General features: G+C 38.1%; 1 protein-coding gene across 10 annotated transcripts in view; it reads left to right on the forward strand.

Annotated features, from left to right (window-relative positions):
• Window positions 1-25,073, forward strand: part of LRRC28 (leucine rich repeat containing 28) — a 136,231-nt gene that overhangs the window by 78,004 nt on the left and 33,154 nt on the right. For 6 of the 10 annotated variants that reach the window (XM_054450755.2, XM_054450757.2, XM_063653026.1 and 3 more), the window contains 2 exons: window positions 4,012-4,218; window positions 24,256-24,358. In XM_054450755.2, coding sequence (XP_054306730.1) covers window positions 4,012-4,218; window positions 24,256-24,358 — 310 coding nt within the window. The remainder of the gene's footprint in view (window positions 1-4,011; window positions 4,219-24,255; window positions 24,359-25,073) is intronic. The other 4 variants (XM_054450756.2, XM_054450759.2, XM_063653027.1 and 1 more) reach the window with 2 other exon arrangements.

Raw genomic sequence — 25,073 nt, forward strand, 5'->3', positions numbered from 1 at the left:
GGTATGCATTTATGCATTTTGCTTTTTGACATATTTCCTTATGAATATGGTTTTTCTGCTTGTAACTATTATACCCATGCACCTATGATTAGTATATCTGAGTGTTTATGCTTGCAAAAATATGTATGTTTATTGCCTATTTTATTGCGTAAAGTGACCTATCAAGTATAAAATAAACCCTCTTTATAAAATAAATACATGTCTTTTTTTAAAAAGGAATTTTTAAAAATTCTTTCCAGAATTATACTTTTGGGATATTGATCTTTCAGGATTGTGATTTTCATTCAAGATTTTACACTTTATTGATTTTGGATCTTTCAGGATTTCAACATTTGGCATTATGGTTGTCAGGAGTGTGTCTTTTAGGATTATGGCCCAAGCCCATTTGGTTGATTGTGTAGTTTTAAGTTTTCTATATTCTTAGTGGTTTTCTGTTTCGTTGTTTTATTTTTATTGAGAGTAATGTATTTAACTCTCCATCTATCATGTTGAAATGTCTGCTTTTCCTTCCAGTTCTGTCAGTTTTTTGCTTTATATAATGTTGGGCTCTTGTTAGATGTCTATGTATCTATAGTTGACTTGTTTTTCTAAAGTATTATCCATTTTACTATTATGAAGTATTTGTCTTTGCCTCATAGCATTTCTTGTCTGTTTTTTTCTGATATGAATATAGCTACTCTCTCTTATGTTTCTTTTTGCATGGTATGTATTTTTCCCATCCTTTCACTTTTCAACCTATTTGTGCCTTTGAATCTAAAGTGTATTTCTTATGGATAGCATATTGTTTTTTATGCAGTTGACAGCCTTCCCATTTGACTGGGTTATTTAGTCTGTTCACATCTAATGTAATTATTGATATGATTGTGTTTATTAATACATCAACCATTTTGCCATGTGTAGTCTACATATCTTGTATTTTTTCCCTGTACCTCTCCTTTTATTGCCTTTCTTCATGTTAGATAAATATTTTTAGTGTGCAATTTCAATTACTGTGCCGACTTTTTTTAACTATATATTTTTAGTTATCTTCTTGTTTCCTCTGAGCATGATGAGTCATTTTTCTATTGATGCTTTCAAGATTTTTTATGTATCTTTGTCTTTTATACTTTGATTATGATGTGTATAGGTGTGGGTCTCTTTGTGTTTATCCTACTTGGTCTTTATCAAGCTTCTTAAGTCTTTAATATTTCTTATCAAAATTTAAATTCATAATCACACATTGTTGCCCCATTTTACAATAACGCAAAAAAAGTGCAAGCCTTAGTAATTTTTGCAGCCATGTAAAAACACTTTTTTGCACATTTAATTATTTTTGAAATATGTTCAAAATCATATATTTTACTTGCTGCCATGTAAATTTTGATGAATTTTTTTCAAATACCTTTAGGTAGATGGTTTGCAAATAATGCAATTCAGAGGTATTGATGACATTTTAATTGTTTTTCTATAAAAATAAATTTTTAGCATTGGCATCAGCACACTTAGAGTGTAATAGTCTAGAAGCTTGTGCCTGTCTTTGACTTTTTCCTATTTTATTATTTTCCATATCCAATCAAGCCTACCTCATGGTTTTGTTAAAAGTACCTCTGGAATTTATCTTCAAATTCTATTGCACTGCCTCTGTCCTAGTCAAATGCCTACTTGTTTTGTCAGCCTAGGATCTCTTTCCATATCATTGCTTTCTGCATGTTTGCCTGTCTAGCCTTTCCAAAAAACATCCTTTCATCCTTTAAGAATCTTCAGGAGATGTCATATTCTCACAATAGCAAGTCCAGGCTCCTCTCCCAGTATTTATTATCATTCCTGTCTCCACCAAGCTCTCTCTGTGTATTGAATTTATTTTCTGCTCTTCTCCCATTGGTGTCTCTGTCATTTGTTGGTCCCCAAAGAGCCCATTGTGCAAGCTGTATTTAGTTTTTCCCCTCCATGCCTTTCCTCATGGTTTTAACCCCACCCCTATGCCCTGCTGGGAATGCTTTATGCGTCTTCTTTGTGCCTTATTCAAATTCCCGTCTCCAGTAAATTTTGGAAGAGTTTCTCCAAGCCTTCACATAACCTTCTCTGAGCTCCTCTTGCACCTTGTCGGTTGTGTGTGACATGCTTCTCAATGGCAGAGCCTTGTGTCATCATTGTCTTGACATGGGCTGTGGTATGTCTGGGATTGGTTACTCTTCTCTCCCACATAGTCATTTTTTGATTTTTAAATTTAGTTCTTTTTCTTTTTTCTTTGTATTTCTTCTTATGACTTATAAAACACGATGATTCTTCCTCATGTTTTATCCCTACACACCCAAAATCAGAAGCATTTTTGTTTTGTGAAAGAGATAGACAGGCTTAGCAAGGTGGAATACTATGCCAGTGGAGCCAAGCGTGAAATTGACTCTCCTGTGCACCAGTTAAGTTCGAGTAGAAAACTCCCTTTCAGAGTCACAGGCTGTATACTGAAACCTACCTGCCGCTCCACTGCAGATGTATATTTTGTTCAGTATTGAGGAAATTGAGCAGTAATGTATGAACTTCCTAGCACAAATTTGTAAATATTAGAAAAATAACTACAACTTAGGGTATTTTGGACTTGTATTACTTTTATAAAGTAAAATAATTATTTTAAATCCTCCTACTAACAAAAAGTCTATAGCAAAGATCAGCAAACCTTTTCTGTAAATGGCCAGATAGTAAATATTTTTAGGTGTTGCAGCCCACGTATGTTCTCTGTCACATGTTCTTTGTTTTTATTGTTGTTTACCATCCTTTAAAAGTGTAAAAAACTAGTTTCAGCTTGAAGGCAGGACAAGAGCAGGCCATGGGCTAGATTTGGCCTGTGAGCCATAGTTTACCACCACCTGGTCTGTAGCAATGAGAAAAACTAATCTGTTTAATTGAGCATCCAAGACAGCAGAAGACTCTTACCCAGTAGAGAAGACATTGCTAATACTAATCCAAATGTTGTACAAACTGGAATGTGCACAGAGGGGTACTGTCAAGTGGTAGAGCCTGGGAAACCTTAACCTAGGAGGAATGACTCGGGAACAGGGACAGGATGAGAGAAGGGGAAGAGATGGTATCACAGTGGTCTTCAACGTCTCAGTCTCCGTGATGTGAAAGTAGATTTGTCCTGCACAGTGCTGACTGTAGGTCTTCAGTGTAATGTGCTGACCTGGGAAACAGTAAATGTCCTTCCCCTAAAATGGTGATTTTCCCTGAGAAGGACTAAGTTCCTTGTAAGGAACTTCCTAATCTTCACTCAAGTCTTAAGTGATTTGATGTGTGAAAAGGACCTAATTGTACTCACCATGGAAGAGATGACAACTGTAGACATCAATGATGAGGGAATTTTGGAGTAAATGGAAGTATTTAATTTGGGAATTAAAGTAAATCTTTATAGGGTATGTATACTTTGGGTTTTTTAAAAGATGCCACATGCCTAAACAATATCTAAAAATGTTAGTTAACTGTATCTCATTTTATTGTTATAATCTTTACCATGGTGAAAATTTCCGAAAGACATTCTAATTTCTACTCCAGAAATCTGTTTAGCTCATATGAACAAGTTGCACTTATTTCATTGCTATTATTCATAAATCTCCTATTTTCTTCTTAGATGGATGGTAAAATCACACAAGTGGCAAAAACCAGGTTCCTTGAAGTGACTGTAATTGTTCTTTTCTCACCCTGGCAACAAACTTGACTCATCAAGATGCAGAAGCCATAGTGACAGACTTCTGGTTCTGATTCATAGTGACAGACTTCTGGTTCACTTTGTGTCTCTTTTTTTCTCCATGCTAGCCAGCCCTTTTCTCCATTTAAGAAATTTTGGCAGGGTAATTTAAAGACACTCACCTAGGTTGGATTATTTGCATTTTCACCAAAAATCGTGCACTTCAGCATTCATGTTTATGGAAATAGTCGCAGCTACTGATTTCATTTGGTTAAACTGTTATAATATTGATTCATTTTGTTTATTTCAGTTCATAAGGATGCAATTTATCCTAATTTTGATTTTGGTTGTAGAGGTTGGCGATTTGAAGGAGCTGCAGACACTAGACATTTCTACCAATCGTTTGCTAACTTTACCCGAGAGGCTTCACATGTGCCTTTCTCTGCAGTACCTCACTGTGGACCGAAATCGTCTATGGTATGTGCCGCGCCATCTCTGCCAGCTGCCCAGCCTCAATGAGCTCTCCATGGCTGGAAACCGTCTTGCGTTTTTGCCACTTGGTAAGTGATTGTGTTTAAAGTAAAGCAGCCAAAGAATAAGATGTAAAGCCTTTGTTTTTTTGACTAGAACCAATTAGTTAGTTTCCTTCCTTCTGTTTATCTTGACGATTGCTTCTCTAAGTTTGTTTTTGCAGTGAACAAAGCGTCACTCCTAGTTAACAAATGGAATTTATTTCAGTGGGGGATTTTATACTTTAGAAAAGAAATCTGTGCTAAAACTGTGTTTAGGGATAAAATATATGAGATGATTTCCTAAGAGAAAGGAATTAAAGAGTGTGTGTGTGTGTGTGTGTGTGTGTAAGGTATTGAACAATATGAAAAGATAGCTAGCTACTGGTATAAGTATTGGCTTAGATGTTGACTTCTCCCTAGAAAAATTGATATTGGGTATCCTAATAATTAATATTGCCAGATAACCAGATATAAAACTTTAAAGACCTTAAAATTAGCTGAACTTCCTGCTGAGCTAGAAATGTCAGCCTGGCTAAAAAATAATATATTATCCACTGTAGAGTTCTGTAACTGACTCATTTTGACATATTATATGTCAAAGTACATAGGCCTTGAATAAAACAGTACATTTATTTTATAGATAGCTGAATAATTTTGTTAACTTGTAAGAAACAAAAGTGCCATTAAAAAAATTAAAATATGAGGCTGCTTTGAACCTTAAACTGTCACAATAAGCATCATATGATTTTACTCATAAAAGCATTTTTATAATTTATCTCTGAGGGTAGTAAAGTGAATAATTTACTAGTCCCTAAAGGAAGTATTTTCCAACATAATACAATGCACGTATTATTTTCAATTTAATATGTTCAAGGTAACTTTAAAATAATGGATACATTAAAATCAATTGAAGTAATAATCAAATTTAAGGAGATTATTTTTCCATAAATATAATTAAATTTTGTACTTATAAAATTAACAAAATGAAATGAGGCCGTTTCAGAAGCAGGCTACATTTCTAAGAAATCAGAGCTTCTTTCAAGTGAGAAAAATATCAAATATAAATAGAATTTAAAAAATAAATGTACCTGCTGCACTAACCCCACAGGTCATAGACCGATTATGGTGGTCAAGCACCAAATTACAAATCTAGAGATCCAGCTTATAGCCTGATTCCACCATTTCACAGTGTGTGACCTGGAGTAAGTCACCAGAACCTCTCTGAGCTTCATAAATTTTATTTTCTGTGAGCCAGAGATCATATTTATCCTGCTTCCTTTATAGTTATTTTGAAGTTGAGTATGATAGTTTATGTATAAGAATTATAAAGCACTGTACAAATGTAGATGATTCTCAAATGAGAAGATACAACTTGTAGATTACCATATCTGACTTAAAAAATTTTTATTCTTGAGCCAGGCATGGTGATGCATACCTGTAGTCCCAGCTACCCAGGAGGCTGAGGTGGAAGGATCACTTGAGCCCAGGAGTTTAAGGATGCAGTGAGCTATGACTGTGCCTGAGAATAGCCACTGCACTCCAGCCTGGGCAACATACCAATACCCTGTCTCTAAAAATTTTTTTTTACCCCCCTCACATTCACCCCCTCTCCTTGTAGTAAGTACCTAAACTTGTATTTACCACTTCGTAATGGAGATGGAGATGTGACCTATGCCAGTGCCAACTCCCTTCCAAGTGATTGCCAGGATGTTGCAGTCAGTGCTGGCAATACATGAGGGAAGGCAAGGAGAGAAGGAGGGAGGGAGATAAAGGATGTGATGGTTTGATTTGTGTGGTGTGAAATGCAACTTACTGGCATAACACCAGAGTTCAGAGTAAAGTTGCAAATTTCGTTACAAGCAGCCTTTAACTTACTGTGGCTTGACTTTCAGATGTTACCAGAAACAGATTAGCTTTTTAAGTCTGGGGTCGCCTATACTACTATTCATAATGTTGTTGTTATTATAGACAATATATGTAAAAAGGAGTGTTTCCATGTGCAATAATGGTATTATGTATACTACTATGACTATTTGTAAGAATAATAAGAGCTATCATTTATTGAGCACCGAGTCTTTGGCCAGGTACTCTATTTAGTTGCTGTACGTATGCTCACTAATTTAGTTATTACAAAACCTATGACAAAATCTATTATTATAAAAGTTATTGGCTACCTAATTTTATAGATAAGGAAGTTGAGGCTCATGGAAGTTAAGTAACCTGCCAGAGTCACAGCTGGTAAGAGACAGAATTGAGTTTCAGACTTGTCTGATTCTAAACCTACATTCTTGCCACATTGACATGCTGTCTCCGTATTTCAGACATAGTCTCTCTACAGGGGGCCTTTATTTGGGAATAGGGCTGAACCATATTGAGCATCTTTTAGTTGTTGTGTGGCTGTTTCCAGTGTCAAAGTTTGGCCCTGCCATTTTGGGCTCAAGATACTCCTACTGACACTCTCGTTGGCCTCGTTCAATCTCTCTCTCTCTATTCACTTAGCAAGATTACCTGCTAGAGGCTAGTGCTTTCTCTCACCTACCCACTCTGTATGCCAACCAGGTGCTCCCAATTACTTGTTTCCACCTGGCCTAGCGTCAGTAGCTTCTGCATCAACAGAAATCTTATAAAAGCCTAGGCCTGAGACCTGTTATCTAGGTCTGTCTTGGTGCTAGTAACTCTTCTTCCATTGTCCGGCCCCTGCAACTTCAGCAGAACTCCTGGTTCCTTAATTTGGAGGTGTGCTCCTAATAACTTGTTTTTCTCTTGTCTTGGTTATTGCATTACATATTCTTTGTCTTAGCTGTGAACCATTCGTACAACTACTGGCTATATTGAGCCTGCCAGAGTCTGATCCACAGCCCTGTTCTCTTGTCTGATACTCAGATGTGCTCTTACCAGAATGCCATCTGGTTCTAGAGCCCTAGCTCTGCCTAGACTCCTGCATACAATTGAACTCCTTAAGTCAAATGACTTTTGTTTGCTGCAGCTGATTTCTGTGCCCTTCACCTTTGCCTATTCTTCCTCCCTCACTATAGCTCCTTAGCCCTGGCTCCTCATTCCCCTAGTTGCTGGCCACTCATTCCTGCCTTTCTTTCAGCAGTGACAAAAGCTGAGTATGTGCCAAGGTGGCAGCGGTGTTGGGAGAATAGAGGGAAGCCATTCCCATAGGAAGCTGACCACTGTAATGTTTGGGGTCCTGGGGAGTGACGCTGTGTGTCATGCTGAATGCTTGCAGCAACAGAGGACCTGACTTGCAGTGGCTGGTGCAAGGTGATAGAAATGGTTGTTGGGTAGAGAATTGAGTGCTACATACACATAGCTAGGCTGCTCTTCTGCCTTGGCACCCTCAGTTATTTACTAGGGCATTTTCTGTATGCCCATGCTAATGGCTGGTGTGGCTAAGGAGGTGGGCATCTCTTCTTTGGTATGCAATCTTCAGTGCTGAGTTGAATTATTACAGAGTAGCTTCTTCTGTCTCTAGGTTTCTTGTCACTCCAAAGCCTTGCCTCTGTGTCAGGAGCAACTTTCCTTTGTGAATTTGTGAATGTGGTGTCAAAGAACTTTAGAGGCAAGAGGGTCTGCTCTGCACTTTGAGGAGGATGCCTTATGGCAGTTGAAGTAACCACAACTCTTCAAGTCGGGCTGCGGATAGCCCAGGATAGGAAGCAGCTTCCACAAGGCTCTGGGCACCATCCTGGCTCACAAGGCTTACAGCCCTGGCAGAACATGGGCCTGTGAATAGGTTTTACTTTACTTTAGAAAAGCATACAAGCAAGAGGATGATGATGATGAAGATTATCCAGTATAAAAGAAGCAGGCTACCTGAAGCAATGCTCTGCCCTCGTCTAAAACTGAATTCTTTGAGAACAGCAGAAAGAAAGGATCAGGGAGCAAATACAAGCCCCGGTGGCCTTGCTACATCGGGTACACTGGATATTCTTTGTAAGAAATGGAGGAGACAGCTAGAGAGCTCTGTGCAAGGTCACTCAAGGAAGGCTCAGGAGACTGGAGATAGGATGATGTGCGGAGACGAAGAAACTGAAGCTGAAAGTAGCCACAGTGTCCTCAGTCTTGTCTTTCTGCTTTTTCTGCTTCTGGGGGTATTTTTTCCCATCATGAAGATCGGTTTGGAAATTGAATTCAGTTCCGTGTTCAGGAAGAAAACAATTAAATTTATACACTTAAAACCTTTCCATGAACCGTTTTCTGAAAAACCAAAGCCATCTAATGCCAAGAACTATCTGGGAGAGAGTCAAACAAAGCATGCAGCCTCTGGCACTGCCTTGTTTTAGAGAACTGAACTGTTCTTAGAAACTTAGCAAATAGGGGTACCTCTTTACAGTAGTTTGGAAATGCTCTGCACAAACACACAGGCACACACTCCCATGTACCCTTAAGCTTTTCAAATATTAGAAGGCTCCTGTGTTCTAAGAGCCTTGATTCTATAAGCATAATACAGGAACTTGAAAGTTTTATGAAATGAATGCTGTGATATCGCTCCCTATGATGGGAGGTGGGAATCTTATTTTGGGGAGCCACTTAATGAATTCAGTTTCTTGCCAAAGAAGTGTGACTTAGGAGAAAACCAGTTTTTAAGTGGCTTCTTAAAGAAATGTAAGATTATAGCCTCTTCAAAAGGTAACTAGAGACACCACCTGTAAGGATCACTTAAATCACTTATAATACCGTCTAACCCATTAACAGTCTTTGAGTATGTTTCCCTAAGTCACTTATAATACTGTTGAAACCATTAAGACTCTTTGACTATGTTCTTCTTAAGATGAAAAGATGCATCAAAAGAAAAGGATGTTCCTATTATTACTATGCCATCACAACTGAGTGACAGAAGATTCTACAGATAGAAGCTTTGTTCACAGTGGTGACTATCAGCAAGGAGGAGGGAAAGCAGTCACTTGAGCCTAGTGCTATGAAATTTAATAGAGGCCTCGAGACGTGAATATTTGCTTTTGATTCAATACAGCTCTGTTAACTAAATAACTCAGAGAACTGCAACTCATTTCTTGGCTTCTGAAAGTGTAGGGAGATATAAAGAAAATGATTTTTTTCTCTAAGGCTTTTTAACCATGCGCTTCTGGTTTTCATTGCATAATTAATAAGTCCAATTATCCAGGCGTGTTTACAACTTATTCAATGTTGAATAATAGATAAAAGGATTGTGTTCCGTTCACAAATTGACTATGGTAGAGCATCCTTTAGTTAGCTCCCAGGAAATGCCACGTCAGCCAAACTCAATGCCAGTAACTTCTGTAGTTTAAGAAAACAAGAAAACAAAAGTTGTATCCACTTTAGCAATGGAATTCTTATTCAATGTTAACTTAAAAAAACAGTGATTGGGCTGGGAACCATGGCTCACGCCCATAATCCCAACACTTTGGGAAACCGAGGTGGGTGGATCACTTGAGGTCAGGAGTTCTAGACCAGCCTTGCCAAGATGGTGAAACCCCGTCTCTACTAAAAATACAAAAATTAGCTGGATGTGGTGGTAGACACCTGCAATCCCAGCTACTGGTGAGGCTGAGGCCCCAAAATTGCTTGAACCCGGGAGGTTGCAGTGAGCCGAGATCGCACCACTGCACTCCAGCCTGGGCAACAGAGCGAGGAAAAAAAAAAAAAGCAATGGTATTTGTAATCAGGAACATTTAGCACAGGACATTGAGATTTACAGAATAGCTGGTGCATACACCACCATGTAGTAAGCCCAACAGCAAGCAGAAAGTAACTTTCTACTAAGGAAAATTAACTGGGTTTCTAAACCAGCCCCAGAATTATCTCTTGGAGATTCTAGTAGTGTTTATTTTCTTGGGAAGAGTTACTCTGTGTGTCAAGGACTTGTGCTACATAATGAAATGATGTTTGAAAAATATCAAATATAAATAGATTTTTAAAAATAAATGTACCTCTGCACTAACCTCAAATTGTTGATAGAACAATTTTAGTGGACAAGCAAGCACGTGAGTGCAGAGATTCCTGTTTTAGCGTGATTCTACCACTCCCAGATCACACACTGTGACTTTGATAAGGGTAGAAAGCTGGCCCTTTATCACATAACAGGAGAACACCCCTTTATCACATAACAGGAGAACACCCCTTTATCACATAACAGGAGAACACCCCTTTATCACATAACAGGAGAACACCCCTTTATCACATAACAGGAGAACACCCCTTTATCACATAACAGAACACCCCTTTATCACATAACAGGAGAATACCCCTTTATCACATAACAGGAGAACACCCCTTTATCACATAACAGGAGAACACTCCAGTTTTTTGTAGTGGTGGTACACTTGTATTTGTTTGTAGGAATTGGGTGCCTTATGTAGAAAAAATATATAGCAAGTAATGGTGCAGTTTTAGAAACTAGCTCCTAGGCATTTTCAAAGCACATGCTGAAATCCCTTCTCTTTTTGTAAATGGCATATAAAAGGCACAAATCTGTTAACTGTACTTGTTTTTTCTATTGCCTCTTGTTCCTACTTTCTCTATATTTGCTTAGAAAGTCAGGAAAAGAATTGCTGTTTACTATTTTTTAATAAAAATTAAAGTCCACACAGTAAAACTATTTAAACTTCAATCAAGTATTGAAACTAGTTGGAAACCAGTTAATAATTTCCTAATCTCAGACTTAGAGATGAGTGTAAACTGTACTGTACTGAACTGTGAATGTATTTCATCTGCAGTTTGAAGAACTATGGCCTTGACGTCATTATTTAATGGGACTAATTTGCAGAATTTGCGGCCTTAAGTAAATTTCAGTAAAGAACTTTATTCTAGTACAGACAAAAAGTCCCAGAAGTTGGAGTGAGTTCTGTGTTTGAGCAGAAGGTGTGGAAGGTGTGATAGCTGCTTTCAAAAAGGGGGCCCAAACATGTGACAAAATGATGTTCTATAGTAATTGTTGGGCAGGTCTCTATTTAATGAAAACGGAGAAGAGAGAGTCTTGAAAACAAGGTTCAAAATCTAGTAGTGGGAAGAAATGAGAGAATTAGTTTGTTAACAAAAATCCGTACAGATCTTGTTTCACAAGAAAAGTTAGAGCTCTGGAATGCCAATTTTGTCAAGGAAATGGATGTGCAATTCTTCTTTTTGAGCTCTGTCTTTTTGTAAGTATTTGTAACAAAAACTCTTCTTTATCCTTGTGCTGCTTACTCATCTGAGCCTATTCTACTGTCTTCTTTTTTTTTTTTTTTTTTTTTTTTGAGACGGAGTCTCGCTCTGTCACCCAGGCTGGAGTGCAGTGGCGCGATCTGGGCTCACTACAACCTCCACCTCCCGGCTTCATGCGATTCTCCTGCCTCAGCCTCCTGAGTAGCTGGGATTATAGGTGCACACTGCCATGGCTGGCTAATTTTTGTATTTTTAGTAGAGACGGGGATTTCACCGTGTTGGCCAGGCTTGTCTCGAACTCCTGACCTCAGGTGATCCACCTGGCTCAGCCTCCCAAAGTGCTAGGATTACAGGCGTAAGCCACTGCGCCCAGCCTATTCTACTGTCTTCTGACAGTGCTGTGTTTCTCTTTCATTGCATAAGGGTTTTGCTCTTGTGTTAGGTTTTCCTAGGAAGCTAACAGGATTATTTCATGTGACTTCTGCAGCACCGGCCAGATGTTGACTTACTATGCTAATGTATGAAGAGAAAAAGTGCACCTAGATTAGGTGAGCTTTAAATGAACAAATTTGTATTTTTCTCTAAGTTTTGGAGTAGGATTTAGGGGGTGGGACATGATTAATGTGAAGAAAGTGAGCCCTGTTCTCCCAAATATCAATTAAAAGTAAAAGAAATGTTCATTCTTAGGGCACAGTGTGAAGTTTAGAAAAATAGCAGTATGAGGGCTAGCACCATGAGCAGAATGTTTACCAGGAGAGTTTTTTGTTACTCTCGTTCTAGAACTCACAGCTTTTTAAATAGTGACAAGAATGTGCAGTACTAGTGAAGTCTGGAAGATGTTATGAATCGACTTAAAAGCAAGAATCTGGAGTTTCCATCAGTCATAGCTTTCAGTAAAGTTCTTAAGTTCCAAACAAACCAGAAAAACAGGAACATAGTGCAGCTGAGCAGCAGTTCAAGGTACAATGCAGTGAAGACATTTTGCTCTTCACACAGGCAGCCATGGCAGTGTTGTATTTTCCAAGTCCATATTGGACAGTCAGCCAGTTTCCTTCTCTAGGATCTTCTCTGAAGGAATTCTTGGTATTTCTGCCATAAACCTGTAAATTAGAACTCGCCCACCAGTTTTCTAGACCTTTAAAGCAAGCAAAGAGAAACTTTGTTCGTCACTTATCTCTTTGGCAATGTCTGCTTCAAGACCCCACTCTGATACTACACCTGGATGCCTTGGGCAAGAACCAGCTCTCTCACCCTTAGCCCCCAGGGAATCCTGCTAGGTAGTACCACTCCCTGCCCTGCATGGGAGTGCCCTGCTTGTATCAAAATGATGTGTTGGGGGAGGCTGTCTAACTTCCATCATGGTGAAACAGGCAGATGTGCCTTTAAATCCCAGCTCTACCACTTAATAGCTGTGTAATCTTGGACTTAGGAAGGTTATTTAAGTCTCAGTAATAGGGTAATATTAGCACCTAATTCATAGCACAATTGTGAGAATAAGATCCATAAAACACGTATCACTTACAAATACCACATAAGCATACAGTCAATATGAACTGTTTTACTCTGTAACTGGACTGTAAGGAAGTGTAGGAACTGTGTGTCTTCATGTTTGGACCCCAAGCATTGAGCACAGTGCCCAGCCCATTCCTTGTGATCTCTTTGTTACCTGAACTGTGCAACAGAAATAGAGATGCTGCAGCATGAATATTTAAACCCACAGCAAAGGAAGCCCGCAGTCATTCAAATTCATTAAAATCTCTTTATTTTAATTTCACAGCTGATGATCTACCATGTATAAAGTTATCTTATTAAATTATAATTCACTGAGAAGTCTTATTTTGTAAAAGCTGAATAGAAAGACAGTGACTTTGTAAGAGAGTTAATGGAGTCTGTGTGTTTGTGTGTATTTAAAGAAGCTAGCACTTAAAAATTTATTACTCTGAGAAAGTGGTTGAAGGGTTCTCTTTGTAAAAAGCATCATGTAGGTAATTTAAATTCATTTAAAAAATTATTTTGGAATACACTGTAAATTATTCTGAATTTATTACTAAGAAGCCCACATTTTATAGTATTTAAAGCCTTGTAATTATGACTACTAATATCTCTGATTTATTGAACTATGATAATTGGTTTAACATTGATAGAGCATTCCAAATAATTTATTTTGATTGATTGCTTTGATGTTGTTGTTTCTTTTGCCCTATCATTTTGTTGATGAGAATATACCATTCACCTTTTGATAAAATAAATGAGTTTCATACTGGTCAGCATGAAGTAAACACAGATCCTGTTCTGTCCTCTCCAGTGCTGTCATTCCATGCTTGCTTTTACAGTATGGTTAAAAGGGCAGTAGCCTGAATACACAGGAGCTTTTTGTTCCATTTTCAGCCATGTGGACTGCGTATGCCAGAGCCTTGAGGTTACAAACAAACAAACAGAATTGGAGTTTGTGCAGGACTCCTAGATTTTGCTAATTTCTAAGTCAGAAACTTTGATCTGTGAGTTTGGAAGAAAAAAAGGAAATATTTTGGACACAATACAGTACTTTAAAAAGCCACATGAAAAAGTTCTTTATGGCTGTAGCATCTATACAGACGGACAGCTTCCTTGCTTTATAAATTTTACATACTGAGCAATTTTGCACAAGAACTTTAAAAAATATTATTGCATGATATATCTATTGTAAGGTTTTGGTGCATTAATATTAATTAAAGGAGGAAAACAAACCACCCCAGTGGTTAGTAGATGAGTGATCTCTTCCAAAGTTAATTATTGAGTGAAGGGTTTTTTGTCTTAAGAATATAAGACAGAGCGAGACTCCGTCTCAAAAAAAAAAAAAAAAAAAAGAAATATCTCAAAGCCTTTTCATGAAGTACATGTTCGTATTTCAGCCTCATAATGATTACGAATGCCATTCCATTGTGCTTGGGGTTTTTGCCAGCCGACTGCCTTCTGGCCAGGATCACGCTCTCAAGAGGCTGTCACAGCGCCGCCTTTGCAGCCTGTGACCTTGCCCGGCACTGCGGTGTCCTGGCCTCCCCACCAGGCTGTGCTGTGCCAACTAAAACAGCAGAGCTGCCTGGTTCTCTTCATCATCCCACACTGTTTTGTGATCTTCTCTTTGTATTCAGAAGCGGGAGGTAAAAGACTAAGATGTATCGAGTACCAATTATTTTGCCAGGAATAAAGCTGGGCACTATATATGTTGTTTAATCTTCATAACAGGTCTGTGAGAAAGGTACTCTTATCCCCTTGTTGCAGTGGAGGAAGCAGGCTCAGAACATTTCATTTCCCTTCATGTCAGGAAGCAGTTAGTAAGTGAGGAAGCAGGATTCAGACTCAGTTCTGACTCCAGCACCCACTGCATTGTCTAATTTCAGTACTGCCATTCCCCACTCTATATCAGATTTTGTATTTGGAAAGTTTAAGTGTCTGTATTACATACTCATGTCCATGTGGCATTATGCTGGCTAATGTATAATAGATCTGAACATAGCAGATACTGATTTTCTTTCAGCTTTAACATAAAATAGTCTATTTCATGGTGGGCATATATAAAAAAATTACCTTCCTCAGAGTAGCCAGGAGGTGCAAACTGAATTATGTGGAATATTGAAAAGCTAAGACAAGATCTGAACCTAATAGCATTTTTAAATTATCAACTCATTTTTTCCTATAAAACTAACATAGGGAAAGAAGACTAAACTATGTAAGAAGTAGCAAGTGTCAGCTTTTATTTAACTGTATTGTATGATCTTTGCATGTCACCTCATTTAATTTGCATAAGCTCTTTTTGCAGTATAGAGAAAAGAGGTGCTTCCTCTGTCATGTCCCATTTTGTGTCCTTGGTTTGAGGGGATGAATCATTGTCTCTAGAGGCCGCTGCCTCAAACTCTTTTCTGTGCAATTAAAGTATAGAAAAGTGTTGGTACCATTTGCCGCATGCCGAAGAGAATTCTGTCGTAATTGGCCTCTTCTACTGTAGGCCGCACTTCCAAATATGCCACTTACTAATAATGAGAACAGTAACTGCCATATAGTGGAGAATTCTATTTGATAATTTTTAAACCTTGTTAGCAATTCTCACTAAACCTGAGGACAGCTTTATTTTCCCCATTATACAGAAGAGGAAACTAAGCTGCACATTTAGTAAATAGAACAAGGATTCAAACCCAGGTTGTCAGACTCCAAGACTGTGCTCCTGCTCTCTTAGCTAGTATGCTACACCCCTTACCATTGCATATACCCAAGTAAAGAGTATTTCCTGCTTTCTGTGAGCCCCCTAGGGGCTCTGAAAGACAAATCTGAGACCAGAGATCATTTGCATTTTATCAACGCAGTTTTATTTTGAAAAAATATTCCAAAGTGTTCTATGTACCTTTGAAGTCTTCTATTTGTGGCTATAGGACTTGTTGAGCACCTTTTCATCTACCTGTTGACCTTTCATATATGTTCTTTGGAAAAATGTCTGTTTAGATGCTTTGCCCATATTTCAATCAGTTGTTTTTCTTCTATTGAGTTCTAAGAGTTCTTTATGTATACCAGAGAAGTAGTGAAGAAATTTAAAATAGGAAATCTTAGTGCCATGTTGAGGCCTTTTTTATGCAAGTGGATTCTGGTATTTATAGTTTTCCCATCTATATTTTATAAATGTATTGCCTTTTATACCAATAGCTATGTCCATGCATGTTTACTTAAGTTAACAGTATGCAATATTTTGGTAATTCTGTAGTCTGATGCTTAAAAAACATATTGTATGGTGATTAAAATATCAGAATTTTTTTAAACATTCAGTGACCTTGCAACTGGTAAGATTGAGGGACCAGGTACTGTTACACCATTTAACATATGCGCAAACAGAAGCTCTGCTCACATGCCTCGTAAGTGAATAGTCAGACACACAAGTCCTCTTATCTCCACAGTGTGCAACTTATTCTCTTCAGTGACTTACTTCTGGGGTAACGCCTCTCTTTTTATTTTTTTTTAGTAGGGTCTCACTCTGTTGCCCAGGCTGGAGTGCAGTGGTGTAGTCATGGCTCACTGCAGCCTTGAAGTACTGGGCTCAAGTGATCCTCCTCCCTCAGCTTCCTGAGTAGGTGGGACTCTAGACATGGGCCACAATGCCCAGCTAATAGTCATTTGTTCATTCATTCATTCATGTGTTTTGAGACAGGGTCTTGCTCTGTCACCCAGGCTAGAGTGCAGTGGTGCAGTTGTGGCTCAGTACAGCCTCGAACTCCTGGGCTCAAGTGATCCTTCTGCCTCAGCTTCCTGAGCAGCTGGAACTATAGGCATGTGCCACCACGCCCAGCTAATTGTTTTTTGTAGAGACAGAATCTTGCTGTTTCCCGAGCTGATCTTAAACTTCTGGCCTTAAGTGACTCTTGTTTACTTTTGTTTTAAGATAAATTGCATTTTAATACAATAGTTTAAGAAATAAAATTAATGCAGAGTAATCCATGGTAAACAAAATAGCAAAAATTTGAATCAAGACAGGATCTGGCAATGCCATGTTGAGACATTTGAAGCCTAAGGCAAAAGGAAAAATGTGCAGTCCCATGATTTCTTTCTAGAACATTAATTTTTTTAGGGCACTAAAGTACTTGAAAAAACATCAAAAACTGAAAGTAGGTGTATTAAAACTTGACATTATTCTAAGTTTAAATATTTTGTTTATACTAAAGCCAGCATTCATTGTAAATTTACTTCTCTAGCTTTAATGGAAGCACACTCATCAAAAATATTTTCATTACAACCATTACCCATTAAAAAAATACATAAAAACCTGTATGTGGGGTACACATTTTTCCTTTCCAAATTGCATGACTTCTGTTCAGTGTTATTTTCCATTGAAGAAGGTTGTGTGTATATATATTTAAGTAAATTTTATTATGTATATTTCAGGTTTATAACACGATATTATGGGATACAAATAAATAGTAAAGTGGTTACTGTAGACAAACAAATGAACATATCTATCATCTCACATAGTTTTTCATGACAAGAGCAGCTAAAAATTTGTTTAACAAAATTCTGTAATACAGTACAAGTTTATTAACCATAGTCTTCATGTTGTACATTAGATCTCTGAACTTGTTCATCCTACATGTCTGCTATTTTCCATCCTTACCTTCTTCCCACATGATAATGCCTGTTTCAATCTCCTTGTGCATGTGAGCTCTCTTTTTTTTTTTTTTTTTTTTTTTCCCTTTTTTTAGATGGAATCTCCCTCTGTCACCCAGGCTGGAGTGCAGTGGTGCTATCTCGGCTCACTGCAAGCTCCGCCTCCTGGGTTCACGCCCTTCTCTTGCCTCAGCCTCCCGAGTAGCTGGGACTACAGGTGCCCGCACCATGCCTGGCTAATTTTTTTGTATTTTTAGTACAGATGGTTCCCCCGTGTTAGCCAGGATGGTCTTGATCGCCTGACCTCGTGATCTGCCCGCCTTGGCCTCCCAAAGTGCTGGGATTACAGGCATGGAGCTCTTTTTAAAAAAAATACTCTGTATATAAGTGAGATTGTGCAATATTTTTCTTTGTGTGTCTGGCTTATTTCACTTAGTATAATGTCTTCCAGATTCATCCAGGTTTGGCATAAATCTCTTTCTTTTTTAAGGCTGAAAAATATTCCATTATGTATATATACCACATTTCTTTATCTGATCATTCATCAATGGGCATTTACATTGTTTCCTATCTTGGCTGTGGTGAATAAGGCTGCAGTGAACATGGGAGTGCAGATGTCTTTATGAGGCGGTGATTGTGTATCTCCTTTAGCTAAATACCCAGGAGAGGGATTGCTGAGTCATGCGGTAGTTCTATTTTTAATTTCTTTAGGAACCTCCATATTGTTTTCCATCATGGCTGCACCAATCTACAGTCCTACCAACACATACCAGGGTTCCCTTTTCTCCACACCCTCAGCAACATTTGTTATCTCTTATCTTTTTTATAATAGCCATCCTTATAGGTATGAGGTGATAATCTCATAGTGGTTTTAATTTGTGTTTCCTTTATTAGTGATGTTGAGCACCTTTTCATATACCTGTTGGCCTTTTGTATAAGTTCTTTGGAAAAATGTCTGTTTAGATGCTTTGCCTGTTATTTAATCGAGTTGTTTTTCTGCTATTGAGTTATAAGAGTTCTTTATAAATTTTGGATATTAACCTCTTACCAGTTATGTGGTTTGCAGTTATTTTTTTCCCCTGTCAGTAAGTTGCCTTTTCGTTTTGTTAATTGTTTTCTTTGCTGTGCAGAAGCTTTTTAATTTGATGTAGTCTCCTTTATTTTTGTTTTTGTAGCCTGAGCTTTTGGTGTGATATCGAAAAAATCATTGCCAAGTCCAATGTCAAGGAGCTTTTCTCCTATGTTTTATTCTAGGAGCTTTATGGTTTCAGGTCCTATATTTAGGTTTCTTAATCAATTTTGAGTTGATTTTTGTGTATTGTGTCAGATAAGGGTCCAATTTTATTCTTTTGGATGTGGAAATCCAGCGTTCCCGGCACCATCTATTCAAGACACTTTCTGTTCCCTGTTATGTCCTCTTGGTACCCATGTATGTTTGGATTCATTTCTGGACTCTCTGTTCTGTTCCATTGGTCTAGGTTTCTGTTTTTATGCCAGCATCATAGTGTTTTTGTTACGATAGCTTTATAAAGTAATTTTAAATCAGGAAGTGAGATGCCTCCAGTTTTATTTTTCTGTCTCAGTATTGCTTTGGCTATTTGGGTTTTTTTTTTTTTTTTTTGTAGCTCCATATGAATTTTAGAAATTTTTTTCTACTTTTATGAAGAATGCCATTGGAATTTTGATAGACCTTATATTAAATCTGTATATTGCTTTGGGTAGTTTGGACATTTTAACAATATTAATTCTTCCCATCCATGAACACTGGATATCTTTCCATTTATTTATGTATTATTCATTTTCTCCCATCAGTTTTTTATAGTTTTCAGTGTACAAATCTTTTTACCTCCTTAGTTACATTTATTCCTAGGTATTTTTAAAAAATACTGTCATAAATGGGATTGTTTTCTTGATTTCTTTCTTTGGTAGGTTGTTATTTGTATATAGAAATGCTATGAATTTTATATGTTGAAATGTATCCTGTAGCTATAGTGAATTCATTTATAAGTTCTACTAGGTTTTTTTGTGAGATCTTTGGGGTTTCATCTCTTTTATTTTTTACATATTTTCAGCTCGATTAACACCACGGTTATTCTCTTCTGGAATCTGCACACTTTATAATTGTTTTTATCTTCTAGTCTTAGAGATCTTTTTTGGTGTACTGGAGTAAAAATGGACTAAAAAGTTCATAAATGACACTGAGACAGCTGAATCACCATTTGAAAAAGGAATTATTAGCTGTACTTTTTATGCCATATATAAGAATAGACTCCAAATAAATTAGGACTCTATTTGTTAAAAAAAGGAAAAGAAAAATGAAACCATGTAAACACTAGAAGAAAACATCGGTGAATTCTGCTTAAACTTGGATGTCACAGGGAAGAGGTTTTCTAACTACGACTCAAAATCTGGAGGCAATTTTAAAAAAGATAAATGGGAAGACTTTTCAGAATTTTGCATGACAAAAATACATCATCAACTAAGTTAAATGATAGCTGACAAACTGAGAGAAAGTAGTTATAACTTAAACCACAGACATGGAACTAATGTCTCTGATATGTAAAGGACTCTTAAAAAACAAGGGATGAAATACCAAAAACCTGATCAAAAAATGAGAAAAATATTTGAACAGGCAATTTACAAAATGTATATAAATGCCCCTCAGACATAGTTTCGAAATGTTCAAACTCTTAAGTAGAAAAATGCAAGTTAAAACAATGTCAAGATACCTTTTCTTACCTATAAGGATGGCAAAAATTTAAAAACATGATGTTTTGCTTCCTATGGGGAAGCAGGTGCTCTCATACGTGGCTGGTAGGGGTGTAAATTGTTGTAACCCTTTTGAGGGAAATTGTGGTTCCTTTTTGTAACTGGGCAGGATGATTGTAATAAGACCAGCAGGAAGTAATGTTAACCCACCCTACCCTCTCCTACAGGAACTCTTTCTTACCTTAACTTTATATTTTGCTCCTCCTGCTTTCTGGGACAAATTGTTCAGAACCCATTTGTGAACCAAAAGACCTTCAACCAGCCTCTCTAATAGCAGTGATCGTATTGTATTATAGTTACTGTTTTTCCTGTTTCCACATCTGTTATGCTGTATTCATGGCTATATTTCCAAGGCCTAGCACAGTGCCTGAAGGTCCTTAATGATTAAATCGGTTTTCTTTTGCAATGTAAATGAATCTAAAAACCTCATGATTTAGCTATCTGGGCCTTTGACTTTCCTAAACTAAAGAAAGATTGGGAGGAAGAGCTCTCCTTCAGCCTATCTTCTATTTTTGTAAGCAGAACCCTAGAAAACCTTTCAAAGACTATGTTCTTTCTTTTGTCTCTCTCTCTTTTTTTAAAATTTTTATTTATTTCATTTTTTTAAAATTTTATTTTATTATTATTATACTTTAAGTTTTAGGGTACATGTGCACAATGTGCAGGTTAGTTACATATGTATACGTGTGCCATGCTGGTGTGCTGCACCCATTAACTCATCATTTAGCATTAGGTATATCTCCTAAAGCTATCCCTCCCCCCTCCCCCTACCCCATAACAGTCCCCAGAGTGTGATGTTCCCCTTCCTGTGTCCATGTGTTCTCATTGTTCAATTCCCACCTATGAGTGAGAATATGCGGTGTTTGGTTTTTTGTCCTTGTGATAGTTTACTGAGAATGATGATTTCCAATTTCATCCATGTCCCTACAAAGGACATGAACTCATCGTTTTTTATGGCTGCGTAGTATTCCATGGTGTATATGTGCCACATTTTCTTAATCCAGTCTATCATTGTTGGACATTTGGGTTGGTTCCAAGTCTTTGCTATTGTGAATAGTGCCGCAATAAACATACATGTGCATGTGTCTTTATAGCAGCATGATTTATAGTCCTTTGGGTATATACCCAGTAATGGGATGGCTGGGTCAGATGGTATTTCTAGTTCTAGATCCCTAAGGAATCGCCACACTGACTTCCACAATGGTTGAACTAGTTTACAGTCCCACCAACAGTGTAAAAGTGTTCCTGTTTCTCCACATCCTCTCTAGCACCTGTTGTTTCCTGACTTTTTAGTGATTGCCATTCTAACTGGTGTGAGATGGTATCTCATTGTGGTTTTGGTTTGCATTTCTCTGATGGCCAGTGATGGTGAACATTTTTTCATGTGTTTTTTGGCTACATAAATGTCTTCTTTTGAGAAGTGTCTGTTCATGTCCTTCACCCACTTTTTGATGGGATTATTTGTTTTTTTCTTGTAAATTTGTTTGAGTTCATTGTAGATTCTGGATATTAGCCCTTTGTCAGATGAGTAGGTTGCGAAAATTTTCTCCCATTTTGTAGGTTACCTGTTCACTCTGACGGTAGTTTCTTTTGCTGTGCAGAAGCTCTTTAGTTTAATTAGATCCCATTTGTCAATTTTGGCTTTTGTTGCCATTGCTTTTGGTGTTTTAGACATGAAGTCCTTGCCCATACCTATGTCCTGAATGGTAATGCCTAGGTTTTCTCCTAGGGTTTTTATGGTTTTAGATCTAATGTTTAAGTCTTTAATCCATCTTGAATTAATTTTTGTATAAGATGTAAGGAAGGGATCCAGTTTCAGCTTTCTATACATGGCTAGCCAGTTTTCCCAGCACCATTTATTAAATAGGGAATCCTTTCCCCATTGCTTGTTTTTGTCAGGTTTGTCAAAGATCAGATAGTTGTAGATATGTGGCGTTATTTCTGAGGGCTCTGTTCTGTTCCATTGATCTATATCTCTGTTTTGGTACCAGTACTATGCTGTTTTGGTTACTGTAGCCTTGTAGTATAGTTTGAAGTCAGGTAGCGTGATGCCTCCAGCTTTGTTCTTTTGGCTTAGGATTGACTTGGTGATGCAGGCTCTTTTTTGGTTCCATATGAACTTTAAAGTAGTTTTTTTCCAATTCTGTGAAGAAAGTCATTGGTAGCTTGATGGGGATGGCATTGAATCTATAAATTACCTTGGGCAGTATGGCCATTTTCACGATATTGATTCTTCCTACCCATGAGCATGGAATGTTCTTCCATTTGTTTGTGTCCTCTTTTATTTCATTGAGCGGTGGTTTGTAGTTCTCCTTGAGGAGGTCCTTCACGTCCCTTGTAAGTTGGATTCCTAGGTATTTTATTCTCTTTGAAGCAATTGTGAATGGGAGTTCACTCACGATTTGGCTCTCTGCTTGTCTGTTATTAGTGTATAAGAATGCTTGTGATTTTTGCACATTGATTTTGTATCCTGAGACTGCTGAAGTTGCTTATCAGCTTAAGGAGATTTTGGGCTAAGACAATGGGGTTTTCTATTGCACAAGCTGAATGCAGTGGAATGATCTTGGCTCATTGCAGCCTCGACCTCCCAGGCTCAAACAATCCTCTCACCTCTCCTGAGTAGCTGGAACTAGAGACACATGCCACCACACCTGGCTAATTTTTTTGTATTTTTTTGGTAGAGATAGGGTTTCACCATGTGGCCCAGACTGGTCTTGAACTCGTGGGCTCTAGCAATCTGCCTGTCTTGGCCTCCCAAGGTGCTGGGGTTACAGGCATAAGCACCACCACCCCCGACCCCTGCCATATTATGTTCTTTCTTAAGAGCAGATGGTTAGCAAGACTGCTCAGGACTCTGTTGTGTACCTCTGTGACAATAAAGACAAATAGCCCTAGTCAGTGAATGCCTAGGAGTGGAGAGGAGAGCTGGTCGGACATTCCTGGCACATGGGAAGGGATGGCCTGGATATCTGAGAAGTGTCTCCACCACCTGTACTTGCCGGGAATCTCTATCCATACTTTCAGCCTTATTTCCTCACTGGATCCTCTTCCATTCTTTGCCCTTTCACTCCCCTGCTACCTCTGGGAAATACCTGAGTTCTGCCTCTTTCTGACATTCTTGTTACTGTTGTAGGCCCTTCTTTTGGGACCCCCTTTCTCAACTTCCTCCCTTTCCAGGTTCATACCCACTCTAGCCCCTGCTCTCTGGCCCTTAAATCTTGTCTATGCCACTGTCACACCTCACGGGACTGGGATTTGGGTTCTGCTTCACTTCTTCCTCATGAGGAAGTTCTGTCTATTCCTATATCTGCCTGGATCCTAAGACTCCTGCCTAGCCAGTGCCTGATCCCTAATCCTCCTCCATCCACCTTTGCCCATGGGAGGTGAGACAGGAAATCTCTGTATAAGGTGTTAAAGAAAAAGTTATTCAGTGGCACTTGTTAAAGCATAGTAAGGAAGACTTTGTTTGAGACCATCAGCCTAGGTACAGCAACCGGTGCAACTGGATCTTGTAGTTGGGGAAAGAGATTGGGCCAGCTCTGAATATAACGTGGGCAAGTAGGAATTTACAGCCAAGGAGCAAGGTGGTCAGTGGATGGAACATTGCTCAGAGGAAACATCAGGAATAAGGAGACAATATGTAGTTCTGGCAAGAAAAGGGATGACTGACCAAATAGAATTCTTGCTGAAGACAGGCCAGGGTGATTGGACCAAGGAGATGGGGGAGAAAGGAGGAACCCAATCAGATATCCCAAGTGAGGGGTTCTTGCTAAACTGACTTAGCAGAGTTCTTTGCTAAAACTGGATTTTACAGGGTCCACACGTGGACCTAGAAGAAGGTTTAGGAACCTGACTAAAGTTTGGACAAGCAAAGAATCTGTATCAAGGGGCAGAACTAGGCTTGTTTAGGCTGACCTATAACTTACTTTATATAACACTTTTTATGGTTTTCTTCCAGAGTAGAAATTTTCGAATATTTCTAATATTATGTATTAAATTTTGTATTTCACATTATAATGGTGCCTGTATATAGGAATTACAGCACTTTTCTTTCTAATCCAGATTTAGGTCGATCTCGAGAACTACAATATGTATACGTGGATAACAACATTCACCTGAAAGGCTTGCCGTCTTATCTGTACAATAAAGTCATCGGGTGCAGTGGGTAAGGCCGATTTCACATTTTGAACTAAAAAATAGATTAACTACTTTTGGTACTTCTGTTCAATTTTGTCTTTGCCCTTGATGATATGCTAAACCAGGTATCCTTAGAAACTAAGGATATTGGGCAGGCAGTTTGGAATATTGCACATTGGGTTCAGTCAGTAAGTTATTATTTTCTAGTCTAAAGAAAAATGAATCCATGTATACCTTTTTTTATTACGGAAAGAAACACCTTTATTTCCCCCCACACACCCCAGCTTTATTGAGGTAGAGTTGACAAACAAAATTGTAATTATTTAAATTGTACACGTGATGGTTTGATGTACATACCACACGTACCATTATAAACTCAGTGGTGCTAGTCACAGAAAGTAGAGGAATCAGCATTAATTTAGAAGGTTTTCTTTCACTGAAGCCCATTGCAATGACAGTTTTACTGCAGTGACAGTCCTAGTGTCTAGGATTTTACCAGTTGCAAATATTTAGAACTCAACATTTGAGATAGTCCCTCAAAATAAATCATGATTCTAGCAACCAAAACAGATATTTCAGTTAATGGGCTTTTATTTTCAGAGCAGCAATAATCTTTTCTTTTTAGTCAGGCTTTTAGAAAGATGGCTTCATCTTCTCCTTCTACAATGCTGGCACAGAACCACCCTAAAGTGTTTCCCTGAGTGGCCAAGGATTAAGATGGGGCCACTCAACCACCAGGACCC

The sequence above is a fragment of the Pongo pygmaeus genome, chromosome 16 (assembly GCF_028885625.2).
Source record: "Pongo pygmaeus isolate AG05252 chromosome 16, NHGRI_mPonPyg2-v2.0_pri, whole genome shotgun sequence".
Taxonomy (NCBI): Eukaryota; Metazoa; Chordata; class Mammalia; order Primates; family Hominidae; genus Pongo; species Pongo pygmaeus.